General features: G+C 47.3%; 1 protein-coding gene across 1 annotated transcript in view; it reads right to left on the bottom strand.

The window, feature by feature from the left end:
• Window positions 1-12181, bottom strand: part of PBX4 (PBX homeobox 4) — a 54963-nt gene extending 42782 nt beyond the window's left edge. Inside the window, exon 1 of the mRNA XM_055540125.1 lies at window positions 11960-12181. Coding sequence (XP_055396100.1) covers window positions 11960-12111 — 152 coding nt within the window. The 5' untranslated portion in view covers window positions 12112-12181. The remainder of the gene's footprint in view (window positions 1-11959) is intronic.
• Between the last annotated feature and the right edge of the window lie 2821 nt (window positions 12182-15002).

The raw sequence follows: 15002 nt of genomic DNA, 5'->3' as shown, positions 1-15002 counted from the left end.
TGAGGCACTTCTATATAGTGGTCACTGTATAAGGAGAGAGGACTGTGGCGATGAATAGAGCATCAGTCACATCCTGGCTTCTACCAACAGCATGCTACAGCCTCTAAGGTTAGCTATTACTTACTATTCCAAATTATGGAATGACCTGCCTTCCTGAACAAACTATTGTTTCATTTATTTTTGGGGTAGTTGTTTACTAATTTTTTATTAAAGTATAGTTGACTTACAATGCTACATTAGTTTTGGGTGTGTGTGCGTGCTAAATCCTTCAGTGGTATGCAGCTCTTTACGACCCTATGAACTGTAGCCCGCAGGCTACTCTGTCCACGGGATTCTCCAGGCAAGAATACTGTAGTGGGTTGCCATTCCCTTCTCCAGGCGATCTTCCTGACCCAGGGATCAAACCCAGGTCCCTTGAGGCTCCTGCTTTGCAGGTGGATTCTTTACCACTGAGCCACAGGAAGCCCAGACTGGGGTGTACACCATAGTAATTCAATATTTTTATAGCTTATACTAGAAACAAAGTTACTATAAAATATTGTCTATATTCCCTGTGCTGTGCATAACATTCCTCAGTTCAGTTCAGTTCAGTCGCTCAGTCATGTCTGACTCTTTGCGATCACATGAATCGCAGCACGCCAGGCCTCCGGGTCCATCACCAACTCCTGGAGTTCACCTAAATCCACGTCCATCGAGTCAGTGATGCCATCCAGCCATCTCATCCTCTGTCGTCCCCTTTTCCTCCTGCCCCCAATCCCTCCCAGCATCAGAGTCTTTTCCAAGGAGTCAACTCTTCGCATGAGGTTGCCAAAGTACTGGAGTTTCAGCTTTAGCATCATTTCTTCCAGAGAACACCCAGGACTGATCTCCTTTAGGATGGACTGGTTGGATCTTCTTGCAGTCCAAGGGACTCTCAAGAGTCTTCTCCAACACCACAGTTCAAAAGCATCAATTCTTCAGCGCTCAGCTTTCTTCACAGTTCAACTCTCACATCCATACATGACTATTGGAAAAACCATAGCCTTGACTAGACGGACCTTTGTTGGCAAAGTAATGTTTCTGCTTTTGAATACGCTATCTGGGTGGGTCATAACTTTCCTTCCAAGGAGTAAGCGTCTTTTAATCACCATCTGCAGTGATTTTGGAGCCTCCAAAAATAAAGTCTGACACTGTTTCCACTGTTTCCCCATCTATTTCCCATGAAGTGATGGGACCAGATGCCATGATCTTAGTTTTCTGAATGCTGAGCTTTAAGCCAACTTTTTCACTCTCCTCTTTCATTTTCATCAAGAGGCTTTTTAGTTCCTCTTCACTTTCTGCCATAAGGGTGGTGTCATCTGCACATCTGAGGTTATCGATATTTCTCCCGGCAATCTTGATTCCAGCTTGTGTTTCATCCAGCCCAGTGTTTCTCATGATGTACTCTGCATATAAGTTAAATAAGCAGGGTGACAATATACAGCCTTGATGTACTCCTTTCCCGATTTGGAACCAGTCTGTTGTTGCATGTGCAGACATGCAACTGATGCTTCCTGACCTGCATATAGATTTCTATAACTTACTTATTTCATAGCTACCAGTTTGTACCTTTTAACCCCCTTCACCTATTTAGCCTCTCCCCCAGCCCTCTTCCCTCTGGTAACCACTGGTTTGTTCTCTGTGAATCTGTTTCTGTTCTATTTGTTCACTTGCTTTATTTTTTCGATTCCACATATAAGTGAAAACACACGATGTATCTTTTTCTCTCTGACTTATTTCCTGAACAAGGTCTCATTTCAAATTATTGAGAAATTTGACTTAGAGATACATCCAGAGATCTTATCCCTTAGAATAGGACACTTCTTGAAAAAACTTCCCTGAGAGCAACAATGATCGAATACCTCAACAAAAGACGGAATCACATCCCCTTAATTATTTTCGTTTCTGAAGAACTGTTTTAGCTGACAAATATTATGTACCTCCTGGAGACAGACCAAGGTAAAGAACAACAATTAGAAGACATGGTCCCTACCCTGAGGAAATAAAATGTTGATGGAAAACCTAGAAACTCACAGAGGGTGCTGAGCTCCAGAAGCGAATGCAGTCCAGGAGGCAGATGCCCCTGGCATTTTAAAATAAACTTCTTAGTAAACTAGGAAGAATCAGACTATAGTAGGTGCCATCAATCATTTGTACAGTCATTCAAAAAACAAAGTTATACCCAATGAAACAAAAAAAGCTAAGTAAATAGGAGTGGAGGCTATGTCCTGATACCCAAGTTCAACCATGGAAATCATTACAGCAGTTTTAGCAAAATGAAGCCTTGAATCAGGAGCTAACTTTGGCACCAGGAAACAAGGAAAAGTATTCAATACAACACAAGAAAAACTCTGTAGGACTTGAATGAAAGAGCAACCTTTATGTAGACTAAGTTTAAGACTGCATAAAGCTCATTTCAATGTTCTTATTTCCTAATTTACCCATGGACTGGTCACGATTGACACTGCCCTGAAATTTCTTACTGAAAACCATGGAGAGATGAGAATCTCTCTGGGCACATGATGAAATGGCTACTCACTATCTGCTCCAATAAACTCAAACCCCTCAGCAAAGTGTTTGAGGCTCCTCACCAGCATCTCTCTGACCTGCTCCCTCTGCTGGTCTTGAGAGTGAAAAGTGAAAGTGAAAGTTGCTCAGTCGCGTCCGACTCTTTGCAACCTCATGGACTCTACGGTCCACGGAATTCTCCTGGCCAGAATACTGGAGTGGGTAGCCGTTCCCTTCTCCAGGGGTCTTGGGGAAGTCCTACCTTTCTGTCAAGTCCAAGACTCCAATGGCTTGGCCTGTCCCAGCCTGGGTTCATTACTCCCTCCTCTATTCTATTGACAGAGCTTACCAAGTCTGGCCTGGGCATGATGAAGGCCTCAACTTACACATTTCAGGAAGTCCAGGCCAGCGCCACACTTGGCACAACAACTAAGCAAAGATTTGTTGAATTTGACTGAAGGAAAGGCAGAGGCTAGAGACGTCAAACTAATAGAGGAGAAATGAAAAGTGGCGCTCCGACAGCTCTAGGCTGAAGTAGGGCAAGTGGAGAATCAAAAACTAGGGTGAGGACTGTGGCTTCCACGGCCAAAGAAGAGAGGAGAAGCCTAAGGCACACAGGGCTCGGTTGGGAGCCCCTCCTTCCTGGTCTCTGTTATAGGGCTGAGCTCCTGGGCACTCATCTGCTCTAGGAATGAAGAGAACATATTAAGGGGTTTAATAATGCTGCATGACGAGAGAGACAATCAGAGAGGATGATGGCCGGAACACACCACATTTGGAGAATTCCCTAGAGGTCCAGTGGTTAGGACATTGGCGCTTTCACTGCTGGGGCCTGGGTTCAACCCCTGGTTGGGGAACTAAGATCTTGCAAGCCTCATGATATGGCCAAAGTGAGGGGGTGGGGAAACACTACATTTGGGCAGGAGAAAGTGATAAATAAAGAAGAACGTTGCTTTAATAAGAACTAAGAGCAAGAGTCCTTAAACCACTGGAAGGCTCAATCTATAAGAGAAATGAGTGTCTCAAGACATTTCTGAAGAATGGATGGTAGAGAAGAGCCAATGACTACTCAACTTTCTTCTGATCCAGGACCAACACCTTAGAAAGGCTGGAGTACTTCAAGAAGTACTTATACAAGGAACAGAATAAACTTCATGCTCATTCCTTGCTTGGTGCTTGGCAAGGCATTCATACTTGACTGGACAGCAGAGAAGACAGGCAGTCACCCCACTGAGTCCCCACCTTGAAGGCCGTGCCCTCCACTCAGGTCTGACAGAACCACATGTTCCATGCCTTCCTTGCACACATGCCTGCCCCAGCCTGGAATACTGTTGCCTCCTTGGCCTAGGCAAAGCCTCTCATCCAGGCCACAGTCATCTCCTCGGGGGATGCTTCTGACACCCAGCCTGACTTCAGCTGGACTCTGGTGTCCCAGGGTGCACATTCCATGGGCTCTCTTCTTGCTGACAGGTAGTCTCTCTGGCTGATCGATTCCTCATCACCCTCTCTCTGGTCGCCCCTGCCTGCACTCTGCAGTGTCTGCCTCTCCTGAACCGTGAACCTTTGGGACTCACTGCTGTATCCCTGGAACCTGGCACAAAAGGAAAGGTTACTGAGCAGTTGAGATTAAATGCTTAAGAATGAACTTTAAAGAACAGCCTCTGATGCTCCAGTCCAGCTTTCTAATCTTCCACAGTACTGGATCCGCTCCAAGCTGCTCTGAGTGATGTCATGCTCTAGGGAGCCCGTGGGGCACTGGGAGAAGCAGGGAGCACAGCAGGTCAGCACCAGAGTTCAAGAGAATAAGGCAAAATCTCCAACCACCCACACCCTAGTCATCTGACCTCAGGCAAGTTCTTACTCAGGTCCAGTTCCTCTTCTAGAAGCTCAGTGAAACCACCCACTTCCTAGGGTTTCTGGGAGATTTAAATGAGAGACAGAAATTATAGCTGTCGTGATCATCATCAACCACTGCATTCTGAAGGAGGTGCTCAGTGCTGTGCTATGCTTAGTCACTCAGGCGTGTCCGACTCTTTGCAACCCTAGGGACTGTAGCCCGCCGGGCTCCTCTGTCCATGGGATTCTCCAGGCAAGAATACTGGAGTAGGTTGCCATGCCCTCCTCCAGGGGATCTTCCCAACCCAGGGATAGAATCCAGGTCTCCTGCATTGCAGGTGGATTCTTTACTGTCTGAGTCACCAGGAAAGTCACACTTTCACTTAAATGACCGAAACCTGCTCATTTATGAAACTTTTCTGAATCACTCACATATTGCTTTACTTACTGATAAAACCACTTCAAAAGGGATTTTGCTGTGATCCTAGATAGCTTCAGGAAATCATTTTAAAACCAGCAAAGTCCATCTTGGGAAAAGTACACCAAGGACAGCAAGACTTCCCTCTGGCACTAGACCAAGTCAAGCTAAGTGTGGTAAGCTAGGAGCAGAGCTAAAACCTGCAAGCACGCTAAGGACACAGACTGCCAGGCACCAAGTCGACCTGCATTTACAGAACTTCCTTAAGCGTGGTGAAACAGAAAACTTTAGCACTGAAATTTTACTTCCCAGGTTTGGACTAATAGATCCTCTCTTGCTAATGCTATCTGGCTTTAGGAAATTACGAACCATAAATTCCTCTTCTGACTCCTTGCATTCTTTGACGGGTGTGCTGAAAGGCTGAATGCTCTCTGATATGCACTAACATGCTTGCTTCTAATGGTCTGTGTTCCCATATTTAGTATCCCAGAGGTACCAAGACAAGGGCCACACCATTAACTTGACAGCACATGCCTCGCCATTTGAGTAAGTTCTAAGAATAGTCAAATTTATGTCATCACCATCTTTTAATATTCAGAACTTACTCCATATTATAAGTAAAATCTGCAGAAATACTGGAGGAATTAAGCAAGTCTTACAAATTTTGACCAGTAGAAAATATCTTACAAGTCATAGGAGTAAAAATCAAATTAAAAATCATTTCTTCCTAAGGAAAGTTATGAAGGTCCTAATTGAAGTGTCCATTACATTGCCTAAAAGCCAACCTCTAAATATAACCTTTTTAGTTTCAGGTACACCATTCCATATGCCATATAGCTAGCTCCTAATACATGTATAATAGTGATTTTTTTTAAATCATATAATCTCATCTGTTGCATTGTAATCCCTTTTAAAATTTTTATTTATGAATGAATTTATTATTTGGCTGCATCAGGTCTTAATTGCAGCATGCAGGGTCTTTTAGTTGTGGCATGTGGGATCTAGTTCCCCAACCAGGGATTGAACCCAGGACCCCTGCATTGGGAGCACAGAATCTTAGCCACTGGATCACTAGGAGTCCCTCTTTGTCATATTTTCATTTGTTATATATAAAGCTTTTTTGCCCTAAAAACCTTAGTACCATTCCCCACTGGTCATTTGCTATTATACTCAAATTCTACAAACTAACACAAATTTGAGCTATGGTTTTATAGACTGCTGCTGCTGCTAAGTCGCTTCAGTTGTGTCCGACTCTGTGCGACCCCATGGACTGCAGCCTACCAGGCTTCTCCATCCATGGGATTCTCCAGGCAAGAACACTGGAGTGGGCTGCCATTTCCTACGTACAGGAAATATTAGAAACAATGCCTGGAGCCTCTAAAACCTGATTTCCTTGGACTGGAAATTAAACAGACCCTGAAACAACAGGGCCCCAGCCGCCAGATCAAAAGTATCATCTAGAGGGGAAAACAATCAACTATTTTCTGATTTTTATTTGGTTCATTTCTAATTTTCTTTCTATATTAAGTAGGCAAAACAATGCTAATATGTGACTCTTGTGGTTAATTTTAAATTCCTTATGCCCACACACAATTTGGGCTCAAAAAATAATTTCCATTTGTCAGATTAACCATCTACTCAAGGAGATCAAACCAGTCAATCCTGAAGGAAATCAACCCTGAATATTCATTGGAAGGACTGTTGCTGAAGCTGAAGCTCCAATACTTCAGTCACCTGATGTAAAGACCCAACTCATTGGAAAAGACCCTGATGCTGGGAAAGATGAAGGCAGGAAAAGGGGATGACAGAGGATGAGATGGTGGGATGGCATCACTGACTCAATGGCTATGAATTTGAGCAAGCTCTGGGAGATGGTGAAGGACAGAGAAGCCTGGGATGCTGCAGTCCATGAGGTCGCAAACAGCCGGACACTACTTAGCAACTGGACAACAAAAACAAGGTAAAATGATCCATGAAAACTGAAGTAAGTGACACACTCTTATCCCTACTCTTTTTTTTTTTTCATCCCTACTCTTGAGAGTCCAACCTCTCCAAGTGTGGTCAGGGATCAGCACCCTTGGGAGATGGTTAGAAATGTGGACTCTTTGGCCCCACTGGGACCTGGCATATCAGAATTTGCAACGCAACAGGATTTCTGCAGAGATCTGCTGCAGGTGCAGCTGAGAGATGCATTGCTCTAAAGCACAGTTGTCTGGAAATTTCTACAGTGATGGAAACGTTTTTTACCTTCATTAATATAATAGCTATTAGCCACATGTGGCTACTGAGTACTTGAGATATAGCTAGTGTGACTGAGGAACTGAATATTTCATTCTATTTACTTTTAATGCATTTTATTATTTCTAATTATTATTATTTTTTTGCTGCTCTGCATGGCATGTGGGATCTTAGTTCCTCAACCAGGGACTGAATCTGTGCCCCCTGAAATAGAAGTGCAGAGTCTTAACCACTGGGATGCACAGGAAGTCCCCAATTTTAATGCATTTTAATTTAATTTATGGCAAGGGGCTACCACAATGGACGGTGTAGCGAGTACCTGCGTTTCCTTGCAAGCAAATGGTCCAGAAGTGACCACAGCAGCCAAATCTGCCAATCTGGCCGCACAATCCTTCTATCCTTCCAACATGCAAAGTGACTTGAAGGCCAGTCCTCTTTAGCTGCTTCTCCCAGAACATCAGGCCTGAAGCTGGGTCTCCAGGGTGACACCGCTGACCATTCTGCTCCCCCCCCTTTTTTTTAAGGTAAGAAGTGGATTTATTTAGATTCAGAGAGAAGTACACTCCACAGACAGAGCGCGGGCCATCACAGAGGGCGAGTGGCGAAATTTGGCGTGGTTAGTTTTTATAGACTATTTTTGCTCAGGTTCTTGACGTCTCATTGCAGAAAGAATTCAGTGAGAGACAAGTGATAGGTAAGAAGTAGGTTTATTTAGATTCAGAGAGAAGCACACTCTGCAGACAGAATGTGGGCCATCACAGAGGGCGAGTGTGGCCCCTTTTTAAATTAAATTTCCCAAACTCACCTGTCAGCTTTCCCAGGTCCCGAGTTTTCACCCTGACTTCTTAGGAACCTCACTACTAGACAAAAAGTAAGTCCACCAGCCTTTGATGACTGGCAGCTTTCAGACCCCACGGCACCTGAAGCCTGAGGATTCTCAAAGGTGTGGTATACAAACACAGTGTTTGGGGCCATGGTAGTGGGGTGGGGGACCCAGAGATTGCACCAGATTTTCAAAGGGGCCCATGATTCAAACACTGGTTAAGAACTCTGGGAGGAAGGAAGAACTTTGGAGCCTGACAGTCCTGACAAAAGAGCCTTCAACCCGAATCTGGCAATCTCATAAACCTTTCATAAAGGGTTTCAAAGGTATTCACAAAGGTATTCAAAGATATTCACAAAGTTATTCAAAGGAAGCACATGAAAAAAACTACATAAACCTCAAAATGTAAAATGTACTATTATAAAAAATAAGGCTATATGTGATAGAGTGATATACTCAGAAAATCTTTGGCAGATGAGAGAAAATTTTCTGCCTTTCTGGTTCCATATAAGAAATGAATGAGGACATGGTCAGTGAAAGGTCCAAATCAGAACCTGTAAAACTCTCCAGGAAAACCTCAGGGTATCACCCAAGAAAGTCAGAAGATCATTCAGGGAAACTGGTTATCCGTCACACAGGAAGTCTCCAGCTGATGAGGGCTGAATTTCAACTAAGACGGTGCATTCCAAGGTCCCCAGTGTCCACCTACTATCTGTGTAGCCGGAAGGAAGAACAATACACAGTTCACTGTTCCAAGACTCCATCAAGCTGAAGCCATAATGACGAAATGAATCACACACAGGCACATGGAGCTGCCTTCCTAATAATGTAGAAGGGTGCAAGAAAAACCCAGGTTTAAGGAGGACAGGCGTGCTTTCCTTCTTTAAACACATTCAATGGTGACAAAGTGGGCTTCCCTGGTGGCTCAGTGGTAAAGAACCCGCTTGCCAGTGCAGAAGAACTGGGTTTGATCTGGGGGTCAGGAAGATCCCCTGGAGAAGGAAATGTCAACCCATTCTAATGTTTTTGCCTGGAAAATCCCACAACAGAGGAGCCCTGCAGGATACAGTCCATGGGCTGCAGAGTCAGGTATGACTTAGCAACTGAACACGCACGCACGGACAAAGCCGGTTGAGAGGGCCTCAAATTTGAGATGAAAAATTCTTTCTTGCCAGCCAGTTGAGCTAAATGGACTCCAGGGGCTGTGAAGGGGTTGGCAGGGCACAGAGAGAGCGCAGGGTCAAAATGACTCAGAAAGGTCTCACCCAGTTGGCCAATCAGGAAAACACAGTTTGCTCCCCTGCCCGGGTTGATAATCTACCTGGCTGCTGGGTTTACTATGAGGAATGAAGTTAAAGTGTTAGTCGCTCAGTCATGTCCGACTCTTTGGAACCCCATGGACTTCAACCCGCCAGGCTCTTCTGTCCACAGAATTCTCTAGGCAAGAATACTGGAGTCAGTAGCCATTCCTTTCAAGGAACAGGCCCACCCAAGCTGTGTTTTCTCCGAAGTGGAGTTAGTGGCCCGTCCGCTAGAGGACTAAAGACTGGTGTCTGGACTTCGGTGACTTTTAGGGCCCTGAATTCATCTAGAGGCTACGCAAGAAGCAGAGCAGATGTGAAGCTCCCCAAAGTCTCAAAATAGAAACCCCAGCGCTCTTTCTACCTCAGAAATAAAACAGGAATCAGCTACCTAACAGCTATGTGGTGGTAAAGCAAGTACCATACCCTCCCTTTTCAGTTTCTTAGGCTTCAAAGAAAAAGGACTCTCTTTGAGAACATCAAGTAGTGACTGCATTCCATTCTAAAGCCTACCTAAGAGAGTTGAGAATCGAGATTGACAAGAGAAAAGCAGCAGCCTTGGGGCTGTGCTGGGGTGCCACATGCCTGAGGAAGGCCGTGTCTGAGCAGAGTTCAAGCTGCTTAAGCAGCTCCAGGCCTAGAACAGAAGGAACACAGGTAACTTGGCAAACAAGAAAACACTGCTTCTGTGGTTCCTGGGTATGAAAAGCCCGTTTTCCCTTTTCCCTAGCTCCAACCAATCCTTCCAGAATCTAAGTGCCACAAAACTCGACTGAATACTAGGTGCCAGGTATTGTTCACAGCCCTGGGGATACCAAGGAAAGCACAACAATGCCCTTGCTCTCAGACTGGCTTAGCAGACAGGGCCTCACAGAAGGGCATCCTCTCCTGGCTCAGCTCTTTGTGCCAGGAATCACCTCTATTCAGCACACTGCTATTATGATGACTGTTTATAAGTCAGTCTCCCCCACCCCTTACTTCTGAACGAGCTTATTATAAGAGAACCTCTTAGCCATCCTGCTGTCTGTAGCACCTAGCACACTGCTCCAGGGGGTGGGGGTGGGGGTGGAAGTATGAATATGTGACACTTTTAACTTTCCAGATAGAGGCCTTGAAACTGTGGAAAGAATTGACATGTTATAAGAAGCAGAGGAAAGAAAGTTTGAAGAATGCCTGCCACATCCACCTTTTACTTGCCTCCTCTGTTTCTGGGGCTGCTGTTCACCTGGCTTTGTAACCTGTCCTCCCTAGAAGGTTCTAGGCACTGTACAATTCATACCTCCAGACCCTGGTCCCATCCCCAGGGACCATCCTTTACCCCAAACAGGTCCCATTCAACAAAACCTCATCTTCCAAAAAGTGCTTTGCTGTTTTCTAATAATTCAAGCAGACCCCAAACACAATGGGCTGCCTTGTGAAGCACATTCTAACCAATCCTAGCTGGCTGACAAGTGGTAGGTGGAGGTGAAACATAAAAACCACTGTGATTTTCCCACTACAGCTGAAACAAAACCCAGACTCCTTCCTGAGGCTTGTCATCCCCATGTGATCCTGGTTCCAGACTCTCTCCACTCTACTAGGGACTTTCAGTCCCTAGCTCTGCTTTCTTCCTGCCCTTTCCCACCCTGGGACTTCTGAAGGTGCTGTGCCCTCTCCACCTGGAGAAGGAAATGGCAACCCACTCCAGTGTTCTTGCCTGGAGAACCCCAGGGATGGGGGAGCCTTATAGGCTCCCCTGAGAGGCTCCACCTCTCCACCACAGCTTTCCATCCCTTTACTTACAGTTTTTCTCACAACTTAGTTTTGTTATTATTTTCTCTCTCTCAAACCATTAGCTTGAGAACAGTGACTATGTCAGCATCCAGCTCTGTGCCCCACACATAGTATCTAACAAATATTCGCCAAATTAATTTAAAAAAAGGGGGGATCCTTTGTCTCCACTCAGCTTCCCCACTAACGTTTTTACTGGATCATTCCCAAATCAAATGACTGCTGCTGCTGCTGCTTAAGTCGTGTCTGACTCTGTGTGACCCCATAGACGGCAGCCTATCAGGCTCCCCCATCCCTGGGGTTCTCCAGGCAAGAACACTGGAGTGGGTTGCCATTTCCTTCTCCAATGCATGAAAGTGAAAAGTGAAAGTGAAGTTGCTCAGTCATGTCCAACTCTTCGCGACCCCATGGACTGCAGCCTACCAGGCTCCTCCGTCCACGGGATTTTCCAGGCAAGAGTACTGGAGTGGGGTGCCATCGTCTTTCTCTTTATTCCCCAGTCTTATTTCCCACAACTCATTCTCCATTACCAGCCCCCCTAATTACCCATCTTTGTAAGTACCACTGATTTCATTCCGTTGTCCATTATTCACAAATCCTGTGTGTACCCACCTCTCAGCCCTTACACCCCTCATCTCCAAAACAATCATCTCCAAACCCCTCATCTCCAAAACAATTCCATAAACCTTGAAACCACCTTTCACCATAAACCTCTCCATCCACAAACTCTCCTTAAACTCATCCCTCTCACCTCAGGACGAGCTCTTAAAATCTATCACTCAACTGCTTAGCTCCATAAGCCCCCTTTCAATCCGTTCCTTTTTAACCCCTCACGTCCCTTCGGCCTCAGAATCCGGCTTCAGTCCTCCTCAAGCCTCCCTCTCCCATGCGCCCTGCCCTCCCTCTCTCCGCCCAGAGACTCATCGCATCTCTCACCCTGCACCTTCCTCACCCTTCACGACCCCAGCTGCCCCGGTCCTGGCCCCTCGGCCCGCCCCCTTCAGTGAAGCGACTTTGGATGGCCCCCCGCCGAATCCGCGCCAGCACCTGGCCTGCGCCTCGTCCAGGCTCTGGTCGGTGATGGCCATGATCTGCTGCAGGACGTCGCCTGTGTTGGAGTCCGGTGGGGGCCCGGGCGGTGAGCGGCGCGGGGCAGGCGGTGGCGGCGCGGGGCGCGGCGGGCGCTGGGGAGCGTCCATGAGCTGCGGGTGCTCAACCAGGAGCTGGCGAGCCTGGAGAGCTCGCGCGGACGTCGTAGCCAACTGCTGCAGTCCGTGCGCCCCGCGCGCGCACCCCGGAGCCCCGCCCCTCGCCTCCGCCTACGGCCAACCGCCGCCAGGCAGGCGGCGGCGCCCCGCCCATGGACACGCCCTACTATCGCCGCCAGCCAACCATCGCCGCCCAAGCAGCCTCACCCCGCCCACAGACACGCCCCCACCAGCCCCTCTCAACGGCCTAGGACTCTTTTGGAGGTTGCTGAGCAACGGCGCTTTCCATTTTAACCCCCTCCCTCTTCCCTGCCGGCTCAGACCTTAAAGAATCCGCCTGCAATGAGGGAGACCTGGGTTCGATCCCTGGGTTGGGAAAATCCCCTGGAGTAGGGCATAGCAACCCACTCCAGTATTTTTGCCTGGAGAATCCCCATGGACAGAGGAGCCTGGCGGGGTACAGTTCATGGGATCGGACTGAGCGACTAAGCACACATTCTTCCAGCCGGAGAGGGCGAGGCCGGTTTTGCTCTGCTTCAAGACTCCCACCTCTCACATCCTGCCTTCCGCATTTCCTCAGAGCGACCGCTCCGCTCAGAGCCAGAGCCCACCCCTCTCCCCTTTTCATAGGCTCCCATGTCTCAGAGCATCCCTTAGGAACCTACACATCTCAGATACTAACTTCTCAGACACCCCACTCTTCCTTCAAGCCACCCTTTGTTTTCAAACCTTCCCTTGCCTTTCAGAACCGCATCAACACCCCCGCCGCCCACCCCCCCACACACAATCTCCAGAAATCCTGAGCCCCAGACCCCTGCTCAGTGAGCTAGTGCGTCCCTCAGCCTAGGTCCCATCAGGTAGGTCACTGGGGCTTCCAGCCTCCCGGCTCCCCCTGCTGCACCTCTAGTGTTCCACGGGTGGCACAGGAATATGTGGTGATGGTGGCTGGGAAGTTAAAACTGAGTGATTTTCTCAGTTGCACAAACCAATTCACCTTTCAAGATTCAGCGTAAGAGTGACCTTGCTTGTTTATTTATTCTTTCGCTCTACAGCATTCCGCTAGCACGGGAAGGATGCTTTCTGAGGACCTACCCTGTGATGCATCCCCAAATCAGAGTGAATCTTCACAGGCCTTTGTTTCTAGCTGTTAGGACTCCTACCATCGGAGGATTCTTGTGTGAGAGAAAAGGATTTATTATTGGACATAAATCACTTCTCCAAAGTCATGGGACCTCCTAGAGCCTGTTTGCTTTGGGGACAGATTTCTGACACAGGCTCAGAAAGAACTTCAACTTCCGGGGAACATTTCAGAATCTTCTTCCCACTACTGTTGGAGAGGAAATGCAAACACCATCTAATGTGAAAACCACTACATGGTTTTCACATTAGGTGTGAAACAGAAGTTAACAGAAGTACTAGAACACGTGGGGACCATGGAAATGTCAGTGACTAGAGTGGTCAGTGACCACACGAAGGACCTGAAAAGTGGTTGGTAACTTTGGTGTCCTTCAGAGAATAGTGGTGGGGGGAGGGGGTTGAAAGCTATGAGTACCATCTGAGACAAAAAAACCTGGTCACCTGGTAGACAGGAGAGAACCTCCAGGGGAGGGAAAAACTGACGGCACAAGATCCCAAAGACCAGAATTGTGTGGGTTAGAACCTGGAAGATGCTGATGCAATAGCAGCCCGCTGAGAGCACATGAAACAGAGCTACCTTTGGAGACCACTGGGGGCGGTTCCCACCCCACAGGAACTGATTGCCTCTGCATCTGGAACAAATACTCCTGTCCAGCAGGCATGGAGCTCCATGGAGACAAGGACTGCGTACTCATCTGTGTGGTAGAAGGTGCTGGCCAAGGTCATCACTTCTGGCAATTCAGGGCCCAGGCTCAAGGAACCACACTGCCCACCTTGAACCCTGGGATACCTAGCACCCCAGTTTATTCTTGCCTCCTCACAGAGCTGTTGTGGGGCCGGGAGAGTTTCCTAAAGGGAAACCCAGCCCCATTCCATGTAGAAAGACCTACATGTTTTTGGTTCTTTGGCAATGCATGCTTTAGTAGTTTAAGAATTTGGTCTCTGATGGGAGGCCTGGGTTCGAATTCTGGGTAGGTGTGGAAGCAGAGAATCCAGATCTTGGTTCATTCTGTGCGTAGCAGATTGCCTCTATGAGCATCTGAGAGGGGGTTCATCATGGGCCTGGCACATCTGAGACCATAGAATGAAGTGGGCAAAGCCGGGCTGAGCTTGTGACCAATTCCAGACTTTATGGAAAACTGAAGCCCTTTCTTCAGGGGCCTCTCTAGCCCCCTCTGTGTCCTTATGAAGCTATGTGACCATGGGCCAAATCTCAATCTTTTTGGGCCACTGTCCCCACGTGAAAAATATGTATAATACCTTTGCCACAAGAAGCAGATGGTAATTAAATAATGTACATAAAGTACCCTGATGCTGGGAAACAGAGGGCAGGAGAAGAGGGGACAGAGGATGAAATGGTTGGATAGCATCACCAACTCAGTGGACATGAGTTGAGCAAGCTCTGGAAGTTGGTGATGGACAGGGAAGCCTTAACGTGTTGCAGTCCATGGGGTCGCAAAGAGTAAAGTACATATCTGTGTGCCAGGCACAGCAGAGGAGCTTGAGAAATGGCAACTTTAAAATCGTGCATGCTGGTCCATGGACCCCACAACCCCTAGCCCATCTATTATAGGTAGGTGATAGAGTGGGCAATGGGATAGACACATCTGATTATTAACAACCTGGACTCAGACCAAAGGGCAAGCAGCAGGCTTACACAGGCAAGGAACCACTCTGGGCTCCAGAGGATGGAGACAGAGAGGCAGGTGGCAAGATGGAGGTAGGGGAACAGGTGGAGGACACAG

This window comes from Bubalus kerabau, chromosome 1 (assembly GCF_029407905.1).
Source record: "Bubalus kerabau isolate K-KA32 ecotype Philippines breed swamp buffalo chromosome 1, PCC_UOA_SB_1v2, whole genome shotgun sequence".
Classification (NCBI taxonomy): domain Eukaryota; kingdom Metazoa; phylum Chordata; class Mammalia; order Artiodactyla; family Bovidae; genus Bubalus; species Bubalus kerabau.
The sequence above is the reverse complement of the archived record's forward strand: the minus strand, read 5'-3'. Positions and strand labels throughout refer to the sequence as shown.